Source organism: Plasmodium coatneyi, chromosome 6 (genome assembly GCF_001680005.1).
Source record: "Plasmodium coatneyi strain Hackeri chromosome 6, complete sequence".
Taxonomy (NCBI): domain Eukaryota; phylum Apicomplexa; class Aconoidasida; order Haemosporida; family Plasmodiidae; genus Plasmodium; species Plasmodium coatneyi.
The window spans coordinates 477,740-491,595 of record NC_033561.1 but is presented as its reverse complement, the minus strand read 5'-3'; the positions used below and the strand labels follow the sequence as shown (position 1 = coordinate 491,595).

The following is a 13,856-nucleotide window of genomic DNA, read 5'->3' as shown; positions in this document are numbered from 1 at the left end:
AAAAAAAAGAACAAATATGTATATATATATATGTATGCTTTGTTCTTGGGGAAAGATCCCGTGAAGGGTGACCGACGATTTAATATCGCGGAAGTGGCGTGGCGCAAAAGTGCAACTGTTCGAGTTCGTTCGGCCGAGTCGCCTGCAGGACGCAGTTATTTTTACTAAGCTCGGAACTCCGTAATCGCGATTTGGGAGACACACAAGTGGAAAGCGCGGGAAAAGCTAGTACAAAAATACACACAAAGAAAAAATGGTGAACATAAATGTAATGTCATGCTCTCGAGGTTGATAACATATCATTTTTCCTTCTGACCCTCTGTTAATGTTGCACGTGGCAGGCATCGCGGTGGATGCCCCTTTAGCGTTGCCACCCTGAGAGGGCAAGCAAAATGATCGGGTGGGCAAGATCAATCGTGGGGGTGAAGCCAAACGGGTGGAGAGTCCCCCGAAAGTGGTTTCCAACGGCCGCAGAGCAGAGGAGGCTGTTCGGGTCAAGCACCCCACCGGATGAGGTGACCAGAAAAATCATCATCGAGAGTAACTACGGACACATAAAACAGATGAAGAGCCAGGAATTGAGGGTCCTCTCAGAAAATTGCAGCAACAAAAGAATTCGTGACGTAGTTCTATGGAGTGAGATATCCAGAAATGCTATTGACAGATGTGATGAATTTAAATACTTCGATGCACTACTACTGTTGAGCTCGTTTGAAAAAATGAACCTGGCAGATGATAATTTATACAAAACATTTTCTCATGTCTTTGTAAAGCAAATAAATCATATGGAGCCCAGGCACTTCATCCTCCTCATTAACTTGTACTGCAAAGCAAACCTATTTCCACGGGTATTATTTGTCCAAGTTTTTCATGCCATTGTTAGATACTGTTCTAAATTTTACCCAGAGGAGTATGTGGATTTGCTGACCTGTTTTGCAAGCTTAAATATCTCCAACGTGGATTTGATCAGGACTTTGTGCAAGTCCATGGTGAAGAATGTAAACCTGTTTGACTACAGCAACCTGTGTTGTATTGTTGGTTGTCTGCGACGCTTGGACGTTCATGATGATGTAATTTATTACGTATTCGATGAGAAACAACAGAAGGAGTTAAAATTGCTAACCACACAGGAGCTGTTCGATTTAATGAAAAAGGTGAAGCTACTTAAATACAGTTGGGAGTTGTATGAAAAAGATTTACTAGAAGAATTTTTAATGCGCATTGAAAACTTCCAGGGGGAGAAGGACATAAACCAACTGGAAGATCCCTTCGTTTGTTTAAATTTCCTGGTATCCAAACAGTGCGTAAGAAACAATTTTCTCATCGCGCTTAGCAAATGGTGTGCCTCGCATGTCTATGAGTACCCTTCAAGGTCCGCCAAACGACCCCTGGCATACCAACTCATTATGCTATACCAACTTATGAAAGAACACGATGTGAAAAATTATAATTTTATTGAAAAGGCTATCCATAGGTTTGTCATAAGTAGAGGGGGGTTGGCTGTCAATAGGGATAAGATGATAAAGCCAGTTTCCTACCAGAAGGGACGCAAGTATATCTTTACTCGGGACCCCCTCGAGGGGTCTCCCGCGGCGCAAGTGGACTCATCAAGCGACCCTCTCCTGGATCAACCAACAGAGGAGGATTCCCATTTGCATGAGGATATACCGCACGGGATGAGTGAAGGTGATGAATATACCTCTACACTTCGCTACTCCAACCCGGAGGAGCCCACCCCTTTGACGGAAAAACAACGGTCCATCACGCTCAGCCTGGGGAAAGGCACCGAGTGTAAGAAACCATCAATCCATTCGCACGGACGGCACTTCAACTTTAAGCTGCGGCAACGGCCGAAGCGCGTGAAAAATGGGGCCGTCCCGGTTGAAACGTGAAGGGTGGGGAAGGCGGCGGTGCCATTCCATGCATGTCTGCATAGCAGTGTAAGTGTGTCCTGCTTGCAAAATCCTCCCCCGGTTTGCTTTTTTTTTTTTTTTTTTTTTTAAAGCAATTAATGATAGTGTTCTTTTTTTGAATTGTTATTCTTTCGATTAATTAATTAAAGAAACATGCAGAGCGACATAAACGGGGAAGATGCACCGTCTTTCGTGAAACGATGGAAAAAACAAAATGGGATTTCCCCATAGCCGCAAGGGGGTGGGGAAGGGAGCGAGCGTACACAGCAAAGCGGATGAGCAGATGCGTTGCTTCTGTGGTGCTAGCGTAGGCGTTACACTTTGCCCGTCGCCCCAAACTCATCCCACCCTTGTCCCATTTCTGCCATGCAGATTAACTGTAAATACTTAAACTTAAAGCCGTTTCCATTTTGCAGTTGAGTTAGGCGCAGCTTCACACGTCCGCTCCATCGAGGTTATCACAGGGTGGTGTGTTCCCCGTATGTGCGTATGTGCCTGCCGCTATACACATGCAGCTGCTATATATGCAGTGAATTTAAAAATAAAAGCACCCCAACGCTCAACGCTGGGCGGTGCACGTCCAGGAATGGAAGCGCTACAATGCTATGTGCGTGGGTGCTCAGTTAATTCCTGTTAATTTTTTTAAAGTTAAATTGGGGCGTGCGTCATTTTTTTGCCTTGTCAGCTATTCTATTTTTTTTGCTTTCTCAGATATGCTATTTTTTTTGCCTTGTCAGATATACTATTTTTTTTGCTTTCTCAGTATGCCATTTTTTGTTTTCTTTTTTTTACAATTTTTCTTTTTTTTTTTCACATTTCCCTCTTTTCTCGCTTGGCCTCTCCTCAAGACGATGGTTCCGAATCCCTCTCCGGCCCCCATTGGTACGTTCGTGTGCCTCCCCCACATAAGGCAACACAGTACTCATTTTTCTTCACACTCCCGGAGCGGAACCTCTCACTTGAGAAAGGAAAAGGAGTTCTTCGGAAAAATGTACACCTTCTGACATGTTCTAAACCCATTAAAATTGGACGAGCTAACAAAAGTGTACGCTCCAGCATATTCATAAATGATCCAGTCGTTAATGTAGCATTCTGGTAGGTACGTAATGGACGTGATCATGTCTAGTCCATCACAGGACTGTCCAAAGATGTTTGCCAGATAAAGAGGAGAAGTTCCCAATTCTTCACACGCCGTAGTACTATCTCCTTGGTTTCGAATTACAAAAACTGGGGATCTATTATACTCATCGAATATGATTCCACTGAAGCAGCCGTATATGCTATCGCTGACGTAGTAGGAGTAGTAGTTGTATCGGTTGTCGTTAATGCTCACCACTTTTCTCTTTATGTTTGTTATGTTTCCTAACTTGGAATTGCTGTTGCAGGTTAGATTTTCGCTTAGGTTGCTGTGGCTTAGCAGGAGCAGGTCTTCTGCGTTTTCTCCGTTTGCCCCCTCCTTTTGGTCTGTCTTCCCCCCTTGGCTGCTGTTCACATGGTTGTTATACCCCCCGTCGGTAAGTCCCCCACTGTTAACCCCCTCACCGATATTCGCTTCGTCGACGTTTGCTTCTGTGTTGTCCCCCCCCGTGGGTTGTGCGCCCCTCTTCGCAAACTGAAGCGGATCCATGCCCTTCATATCTCTGAGTCTAATCCCCTGGAAGGTAGGGTGCCTCTTTCCAATAACCTTGACAGCCAGTGTGGACGACGAAGCAACCATATACCTTCCGGGTTCACAAATAATTCGAAGCTTGGATTTTATATCCTTAAAATAGTGTTCAATGGACATATTAATGGCAAGTGCAATTTTCTCAAAGTTGTAAAAGTTATATTTCGTTTTCATCACAGACTTTTCATTAAGGAAGCTCTGTATGTCTTTCTTTAACTCGGCTTCATTCAAGGTGCAATATTTTTTCTTTTCATTTTTTTTGGCACTGTCGTATTCTAATTCTTCTGGGTATCCCCCCCCGAGGTTTAAAATTTCAAAATTGTACCCCATTTTTTTGCTCATATTCCAAACATCCCTTGACTTCTTAATGGCTTGACAGTAGTCGAAGAGGTTCTTGGTGTTGCTACCAACATGGAATGACACCCCGATGATATTTAAGTTATGCTTCTTCCCAAAGGTGAGTATGTTTTCCCATTCGTGTTCATTCGCTCCGTATTTGGAAGACATATAGGACTTGTAATTCTTAAAATCCACGTTGATACGCAGTAGGAGGGAACACGTGGGATGGTATTTCAGGATCTTCTTCAACTCTTCTATGTTATCAAAGGTGCACAGATTTATGTTTTCATTCTTCGCATAAATGAGAGAGTTAATACTCTTTATCGTGTTGGCGTAAATGATTCTTTCTCTGTTCAGATCGGGAAGTAAGGTGGTTAATTTTTTTACTTCTCCAACAGACGCACAGTCAAAATTGCAGTTCAATCCATATAAAAATTTAAGCACTATATCGTCATTATTGCTTTTAACAGAATAGAAAGGAGTTACACTTGGAAGGTTCTTCTTAAAACGGATGTACTGGGCCAGGATTTTTTCTAAATTTATGCACACCACGGATGTGTCTATATCATCATTTAGAATTCTACTCAGCGTGAACATTTCGATTTTGTTCTTTCGATAGTAGTTTACCATTTCTTCTTTGTGCTTTTTTTCTGGGCATTCTTCGTCATTCGTTTGGGTGGTGCCCTTGCCATCGTCTGCATTGTTTGCGGTGCTTTCCAAAACGTCTGTACAGATAAGTGGCACTCTCACCTCCTTGGAATCGCCGTCACATTCGGTTGTGCCCCCTTCGTTCAGAATTAGCGAATCTTCTGACAAATTTCTACACGAGCTGGTGTCACTGTTCCTGCAGAGGTTGCTCGGGTCGACGATTTGGCTGCTACTCTCCAATTCTGTACCCATATCCACCACCATTACTCTGTTTTGCTTGCAGAATAAGTAGCTATAAGTGTACATATCATTCACTACATGGTTAGGTAGAGGAGTCACAGCGAAGTTATTTCCAGCTTCCTTGCTTCCACTAGGCAGAAACAGATTTACCCCCTTAACGTCGTTCACATTTTTCAACTCATACACGAAATATTGCAATTTGAGGAAGCCCACCGTTAGTTCCTTCATGCAGAGGATAGCGTAGTATTGCTCATTGTTCAGTACAATGTTGTTGCAGAGATTTCGCTGCAGGAGGGTTGCCTCCGAGGTGGGAAACACTCCTCCGATAGGACTTCCATTGCCACTTCCCTCAACATTGTAATGATAATTCACCAAGTAAAACACCTTCGCTCCGTAAAAACTCAGCTGGTTCGCCATAAACCTGATAAAGCTCTCACTCTTCAACTCATTTGCAAGTTCAATCGAAACGTATGACACCAAATCCTCGGGCGAGTAGTGAACACAAAAATAGTTGTTCTTCTGTGAGACGTTGCACGAATAGCCGCATGGCGTGAAGTAGAACTCGTTGTAAAGAAATTTCTCCTTATTATTTTGTACACTCGAACATTCATACAAATTCGTATCTACCTTTTTCACGCACACCTGTGTTTTGGGGCTCTCCATCTGTTTCATTTGTTGGCTACTTCTAGGTGAAGATGCAACGGAGGATAGTTCTGTTCCTGCAACCCTAATGCAGTTATCCAACACGCTGAAGCTGTTCAAACTGGAGCAGGCGTTCCTCAAGTGAATTACATTACTGCCATCCGAGCTACACTGAGATGATGTGGTGAAAACACCGCCTCTTCCTCCTACTTCTTTGTCCTTTGCCATGGACTCATTTCGCAGGTAAAATTCGTTCAGGTATGCGCCACTGACGGTGTTGCTTTCCCTTTTCTGTTCAACTTTAACATCCCTTTGGGTTCTTCCATCCAGGGGATGTGATTCGCCTTGCATGTATTTGCTCTCGTTCAAGGTGTATGGCAGTAGAAGCTTCGCATCTTCCCTCGCGTTTGCAATTCCGATGTTGCTCCCCATGGGGGAATCCTCATTAACGCCTTCATTCAAGTTCTTGTCACTCATGTCGGTAATTCTCAAGTGCAAATTGGGGAATGCCTCCTTACGGGGATGTCCGTAGTAGCCCATATCGTCTGCGTTTCGAAATGGAGTCATCATCTCCTTGAACCGGGTACTGGTATTCGTCGTGCTTTTCGAAGAGCACTCAGCATAATCATATGATTTTTCGCTACAGCATATTTCCGTTTTTTCATTCTCCTCGTAGACTTTTTGTGCTTCTCCTCTCTGTTGTAATATGCTTAGGGAATCCTCGTTCAAGTAGAGTTCGTGAAACTTGGCCCTCTCACTGTACTTGTTAATTCCGAAGAGGTGCATTTCGGAGCAGAACTTGTGCGTGCTGGGGGGGAAGTGGACCGCCCCGTTGGTAGACCCATTAGTAGCACCGCTTACCACCTCACTGACCTGTGCAAAGAAGATGTAGTGATTCCTCCCATGCGGCAGGGGTGTGTTGGCAAACTGAACATTCTTGAAAAAAAACTGGAAAAATATTTTCTCATCTTCAATGGACTTGTGTGGGTACTCCTGCTCGTAATAACCATCCTTCGTTTTGTTCTGATAATTCATATGTGTGAAGAATGCGTATTCAAAATTGTCCCCAATGAACTCCACAACGTTGTTCAGGTCATTTTTGGAAAGAAAACTTTCGTCGTACATTCCATCGGTCTTCAAAGCATATTGATTCGTCAATTTGAGCATTAACAAATCGACCAGAAACGGAATGAAAAATAATACCTTGGTTTTTCCACATGTTTTTATAAACACCATATCTGTGTAGATAAAGAGGGAACTTTCAGAGAGCAGATAAACTCTGCACCTTTCTTCTGCTGGTGCTTGCGCATCTTCTTCTATTTCTGAAACGATGCTACATCCGATATGCTTTAGTTTTTCTTCCCATAATTCTCTGGAGATGTCCAACAGGGAGGAAATTTTCTTCTTTTCAAAGCACTCCTTCCTCAGCTTGATTATAACTCTCTTTTCGATTCCTTCGAAGACGTTCATTTTTGCTAACCCAAACGTGTGTTATAATGCGTCTATAAAATTTCTCCTGATGGAAAATGGGCAGTGGGTCCACAGTAGGAACGGTAAGGTATACTTCGCTAAGTTAACGTCTAGTGTGCAGAGACTCTCCTATGCAGAGTTGGTCGTGGTGGAATCCAAATGGGTATTCTTCCTAGGGCAGAAACTTCCTTTTCTCTTCTTCGCTACTTCAATTCGGGTGAGTCTTCTTAGAAAAGTGAAAATATATGCGCCAATTCTGCGTAATTTACTTGACTAAAATTGTCCTCTTGTTGTTGTTCTTCTTCTTTTTTATTTATGCATCAACTTGTAATGGCAAGGGGGGTATACAGCGCAGCGACACTTTAACAGCGGCAGATATAATAGGCAAAAAAAAAATCTTAACAGGAAAAAATATCGTTGAAAAAAAATTAATTCATACTACAGGAAATTGTATATTATTTTGTATCTGTAACTTATCGAGGCGATTTTGCTTTCTCTCAGATTGTGCACGGAAGGAGGTGGGGGGTAAAACAGGGGTGCTCTCTCTTGAACTCTTTGCCTTCTTTCGCCCAACATGAAAACGTAGTGTGTGCATATGCAGGGATAATTACATATGCACAGGTACGTAGGTGCATCTATACATATATATGCCTATATGTATGTGCACATGTAGCGCTTTACATGATATTCTCTTCTTGACGTGGTATCCTTTCGTGGGGGAGGGGCGCACAAAAGGTAGTATATAAATAATAAGTATATATATATTTTTTTGCCAAAAAAAAAGAAGAAAAAAAAAACGCCTTGTAATTTACATAAAATGGGGTATCGTTGGAGGGGGGGGTATTCTTCAACTTCTTGCGCTACATGGATTGGTGTTTTCTCCTTGGAATGAGCATCGAAACATTATTTTTGTTTACTGTTTGAGGGCTGCCACTTTTGGGGGGGTGGGCTTAGAAAATACTTTCGCGCGCATTTATATAACCGCATATGGGGGGATACGAGTTTTGCACTCCCTGTTCACTTGTTTTAACTATCACTGCCTGCATGAACTGTGTATGTGTTTTCTCCTTCGTTAATGCTAGCCCATGATGGATTTGTGGTGGGGGGGGCAACGCACCTTTCCTGTTGCCTCTTCTTCACCTGTCACCTCTTCACTTGTTAGCCTCTTCGCTTTTCCGCGTCAGCTAGATCCAATTCTCCTATTCTCCGATTCGCCTACTCTCCTCTGCTACCCACACACACGACACATTACAAATGGCTGTGCTGCTACTAAATGAGGGGGAGGAGCTGGTGGGGGTTATAGGGGTGCTATGAATAGGGAGAATCGGGTGGTGGCCAGCCAAGGGGGGCTTTCCTTCTTTGCCTTTCTTCTCTTAGTAGGGATGTTGCTATATTAGCACTATGCATATAAAAAACACTACGTAAATCGGAGCGGGTACCCCCGGGGTGGGACTTTGCAAACGGGTGAGTAATTAGTCTGTATATATAACTCCTGCACAGTGTTGTAAATCTGTTCTATCTTGCAGCTTCCAGTAGGTGTCGTATTAAACGTCTGTCTGATTGGACCAGAGTATATATAACTTTAACTATAACTTTACAAGTTCATATGTATGCATATCTGCTCATATCAATGTACAACATGGGATACGGAAAGAGTGTTCTTCCCCTCGTGTGTCGACTTGTGCATTAAACCTATGCTAGGGTATTCCCTCATTTACATTGGAACAGGCAAAAATTATCAACCTGACTCTTCTTTTCTGTTGGTTTCTTCGAAAAATTGATTTATTGAAAATCATAGTAACATAAATTTATATATATATATTCATAGGAAGAGTGAATCTTCTCATTGGGGTGTGTGTTCATCTGGGGGTGTCATAGGGGGACATATACATATCCGAAGGGGCATGCATGTATATGTATGTGCATAGGTCGGGGAGGATCCGTCTATTAACTGTGCAATTACAGTTTTGGGTCAGTTTGTGGGCAAGGGGATGGTTCCCTTTTATATGTGCATTCATACGTGGGTGGCAGTTATTGCGATGGGAAGGCTTTCCACTTGGGGGAAAAATGATCTTGACTTCGCTGCTCTTTGTCTCTTCACTTTGGGTATGCGGTACGCACCTTTTGGCTCATCAATGGGATATTTATACGTATAGGAAGGTTTACGCGGGTTAACGAAGTTTAACTCGTGGGTGTTAATGCGTACGTAAAAAATGGATATGTGTTCTTATAAAATCTTAGCCCTGCGGGGACGCACTGAACAGCTGTTTTTTTTTTTTTTCTGTTTTGTTTCCTTTTTTTTTTTTTTTTAATTTTGCTCTTTGGAAAGTTCTACTTTTGTAAAAAATTCTGAGCTTATTTAACTGAGCATTAATGTATGGAACAACGTTGGTATGCAATAGAGTACGTGATAATACAACAAAATAAGTAGTAGCGTGCGCAACGTGGGCAGGTTTTACACGACATAAAAATGTACGTTTGTTAATTCGCTTCTTTGGTAAATCTGCAAGTATTTAAACGTTTGGAAAGTTCCGAAGTGCGAGTGGCTGTATACGCCTTTGCAGTAACGTAAAAACAGGTGAGAAAATAGCTTTCACAGGAAGCATAAAAAACGTTCGAACTTTTTATTCACTTTTTGTGGGGACATAAATTTTCGACTGTCGAAATGTTACAACATAATTTTTCCTTGTATGGCTTTTGTATGGGGAAAAGTTTTTTGAAGAATTATTTGTTAGCTTGCGTGGGGGTTGGTTTGCTTGATTGGTCAATTGGTTTTCAAGTGGTTGGAATTTTTGTATTTAGCATGTTAAATTTGCGTTGATTGTTATTGTACCAAAATTGGTAAATTTTCGAATAGCTAATATGCGAATTTGCGCATTTTAATTTTTTTTAACTTGTGCGGTCAATTTTTTTTTATATTAAAAATTTTTTTTTTTTAACCCACCGCGCTGCGTATGCGCACTTCCCACATTATGTACTGCCTTCACGTGATGCCGCATCCTCAGTTTTTTACGCGCACGCTTAACGTATTTTTGCGTAGCAGAAAAATATGCCTACCTTCCTATCAACAGGAACTCGATGCTGCGGGAATTTCTCCCGCGGGTGGAGGCGAAATGCCCAAATAATGGGGCGATGCGATGATATGTATACATTTCTGCTATGTATATACATATATATTTATATTTATATAGATATAACCCAACGCACCATCGTACTTTGCCAACACGAGAAATTAGCACTTTTCCTATTGCGCACAGTGCCCACTGACCGTCCCACGGAACCAGCATAACTGTGCCTAACTTAGCCGCGTCGCCAAGTGCCCACAATGCGAGCAGGCAAAATGCGCTGCTAATATAGGGGGGGCGATTCATTGCATCGCACAATAATGGGCAAGAAAAAGAGGAAGGGTGATAATACTCCTCCCCCCCTGGGGGGCATCGAACATGCAAAGCATGGACCGATAGTGACATCTACATTGCGGGAACCTCTTGCTTAGGGTGCAAAAGGCCAAATGCATGTCGAGAGAATACTCACATGTATGTAAAATAAAATGTTCTGCCTTTCCCTTGAGCGTGACAAGTAAAGGGAGGTGCAGAGGAGGGAGGGCAACTCCAAAAGTGTTCATGCCTGAGAGCACTACATACACATATATATTGTATGAGCATCGTGCCGGTAGCGCAAAAGGGCTGATTTTTTTTTTTAATATAAAATAGTTTATCCCGCCAATGCTGTTGAGGTATTTTCCCCCTTTTTTTTCTTTTTATTTCTGTTCGCATTTTCCATTTGCTACATTTTTTATGCTTTTTCCCCGAACAGCGAATCAGTCACCACGTATTCGACTTCTCCCGCATGTATGCAATTTATGCATCCTTTTATCCCCTTCCCATGGGGCTTATTATAAAAAGGGAGGTAAGGGGGAAAGTTAACCCTCATCGTCACACCCAAGGGACGAAGGTGCATGTAGGGGTAGGCTTACACAAATAAGCGCATTTATGCTTGTACGTATGTACACAGGAAGCCCCGCGCGTAAACATCGACTGCCATATCGGGGAACCGTTTGCTCATCCGTGGACCCTCTAGCCATACATATTAAAAAAGGGCAAATTCACGAACGCGTGAACGCTCTATGCATTTTCGCTGAATGAATGAATCCACACGATAAAAATGAAGGCACAAAAAATTATTACCTTAATCGCGCTTCTTTATATATGTATAACACAGCACTTGCTAGAGAATGAACAAATTGGTTAAGGGAAAAGAGGTAACGGAGGAACACCCCACTGAAAGAACACATCAGGGGGAACATTTTTCTTCACGCTAGTTTGATCGAATGAGGAAGGGGCGATTTTCATGTATAGGCAGTCGCATCGCATGGGGTGTAAAGAATTCCCGCTTAACAGTTTCTTTTTTTGTATTCGGTTACTTTCCATCCCGCTCTAAATGTACAAATGTATAAATGTTCTTGTTGTGCATTAGACAAAATACGTAAGCCAGGCATAGTCATTGATCACTATGAAATTGGTGGTTTTTCCTCCTTTGTAGGGACGACTTATATATGTATATATGATGTATGTACCTGGAGGGGAAAGTTACACCGCAGTGAAGGTTTCTTTTTACTTGCCCATTTTGAGGAGCATTACGCTAACTGTGAAGAAGAGGAGGGTGTTACCCCCTTTCCCTCCTTTCCTTGCATATCCCTTGTTAAGGTAACATACACACATGGAAAAGCGCGCGTATGCATTTTTTCTTATCACCCTTGCGTCACTAAAAACGAGAGCGGAGTTTCCGTTCGTAAGAATTCACACTTGAAAGGAGGAGAAAAAAAAAAAAAAAAATGGTATTAAAATTAATTCATTGCATGGTATACAAATCTGCATATATATGTGGTCGACTCGATTGTCCATTTGTGGGAGCACATGGAGCATGTTTGAAAAGTCTTACGTTTTTCCAACTCACGTAAGGTTTTTTCCCTCGTGAATATTCTCAAATGGGAAGGCCAACCGTTCAGCATGCAACTTTAACCTTTACGCGGCTGCTAATGATTATTGAATTGGTAACTCCCAAATGTGCGGGCTCAATTTTGGAAAAATATAAATGAACAAGGGGGAAGCGTGAAAAAAATGTAGCCATCACGTAGTATAGCAGCGTTGGTGAAGTTTGGCATATGGTCCACACGTCACTCGTGGGAAGATTTTGACCGGTGCGTTCCGTGGAGTTGTGTTTTTGTACACATCGGTACGTTGTTAGACGGGTGTATAATATGTGCATGTGCGTGATAAAGTGTCCTAAATCTTCACGTATTTGTTACCTCCCCCCTTACTGTGACAATTCTACACACAACATCGCCTTAAAAGGGAAGTTTACCAAATGATACTCCCGTCGGAAGGAAGCTGACCGGAGTGAGGTGCACAAATTATGTTAGCAACAACCTCAGTTGCATATTGCCCTTTGGTGAAGAACTTAACCGGACGGACAGTTGCTACATGGACGCTGGCGTAGCAGCATAGCGCCTGGTATGCCGCCCTGAACATTTCGTAGTTCACCAGTCGAGTGACATTTTAAAGTACGACTTGTTTGGCATGTTGGACGAAGTAGCGGCGCCTGAGTTGGCAACTGGAGTTGGAAAAAAAAAAAAAAATAAATAAATGAAAATGATCACTATTTGGAAGAGGGGAATTATTCACATCTTCGTCCGTTTGGCCGAGTCAAAATTGGCAAAATTAATAACGATCAAATGGTTACATGCAAGGGAAGTAATTTTTTTTTATCTCCTTTTTTGTTCAATTAGTGGAATGTTGCACGGTAATTGCGGCGCGCAGAGGGAAAGAGCCATTGGGGAATTTTCCCTTACACATCGCGCATACACATATATAATCATATATATATAAAATATGCATGTGCATGCGCGTGTAATTTCGTGGGGCTAGTTAACTTGCGCGCGCACACCGCCATGAGCAGGTCCAATTCAGAAGGGCACGCCGCCGAGGAGTAAAACGAAAAATGGCTCTGTACCATGGGGGAAAATCCAAAACGGGGGAACAAGCATGTTAAGGAAGTTTGGCTTCTCCGCGTTTGTTTGTTTGTTTGTTTTTTCCTTTTTTTTTTTTTTTTTCCATACCGTTTTCCCTTCTAGTGGACAATAGTCCAAGTGTGTAAGAGATTGAAGATGTGGATAATTGTGAATAGTCATACGTTTACGCGCTTGTGCACATGCACCTGCTCGCTTTGCCATTTGCCTTCCTTTTGCAGTTACCGGCTCACGTGTGTGTGTAGCTGACGGAGGGAGGAATGGATCATGATCATAGCCATCGTCCAATGGGCTAAATTTATGAACACAAATGGGACAGAAAAAAAAAAAAAAAGATATTGCATTCCCAGTCCTAGTGTATGATAACCCCTTCCAAAGGTAGCCAAGCACATGCACAAGTTTGTATAAACGATCATATGTGCATATTTGTTTCCCCCTTATGTTTAAACACTTTTACCTTTTTTTTATGCTTTCTTTCTTCACGTATGGATTCACAAACTAGGGAAAAAAAATTAATCAAAAAAAGAAGCAGCAAAAGTGCAAATAATTTGCCCTTGAAATTTTTATTTCGACACAAAATGAGAGAAAAAAAATAATTCTCTTTTTCTGCTCAAATTTTATCTTCTTTTTTTTTCTAATCAGTTTTTTCTAATCATTTTTTTCTAATTATTTTTTTTTATCTTTTTTTTCTTTGTAATTTTATATATTCCTGCTAGGTTTTATTATCGCAAAAGCATGTGTAAACTTTCCCATCGTTGTATGTGCAACTTAAAAGATACTGAGGAATACACAAACTTATGCACCGAACATTGAACAAAGGCCATAAAAGAGAGAAAAAAAAAAAATAGCTAACCGTAAACAAGCAAAACTGCCACGTAATAAAACCGCACAGTAACAATATATGGCTTTA

The 13,856-nt window shown here is 41.9% G+C and overlaps 2 protein-coding genes across 2 annotated transcripts; one reads left to right on the top strand and one right to left on the bottom strand.

Moving 5' to 3' along the window:
* Nucleotides 1-392: 392 nt before the first annotated feature.
* PCOAH_00013740 (Uncharacterized protein) lies at nt 393-1,892 on the top strand (the record flags this gene model as incomplete). The annotated part of the gene is made up of 1 exon (XM_020058183.1): nt 393-1,892. The coding sequence occupies one exon, from the start codon at nt 393-395 to the stop codon at nt 1,890-1,892; it is 1,500 nt and encodes a 499-aa protein (XP_019913753.1).
* Nucleotides 1,893-2,868: 976 nt separating this feature from the next.
* PCOAH_00013730 (S-adenosylmethionine decarboxylase-ornithine decarboxylase) lies at nt 2,869-6,918 on the bottom strand (the record flags this gene model as incomplete). Its single annotated transcript, XM_020058182.1, has 1 exon — nt 2,869-6,918. One exon carries the CDS (start codon nt 6,916-6,918, stop codon nt 2,869-2,871), a length of 4,050 nt encoding a protein of 1,349 aa, XP_019913653.1.
* Between the last annotated feature and the right edge of the window lie 6,938 nt (nt 6,919-13,856).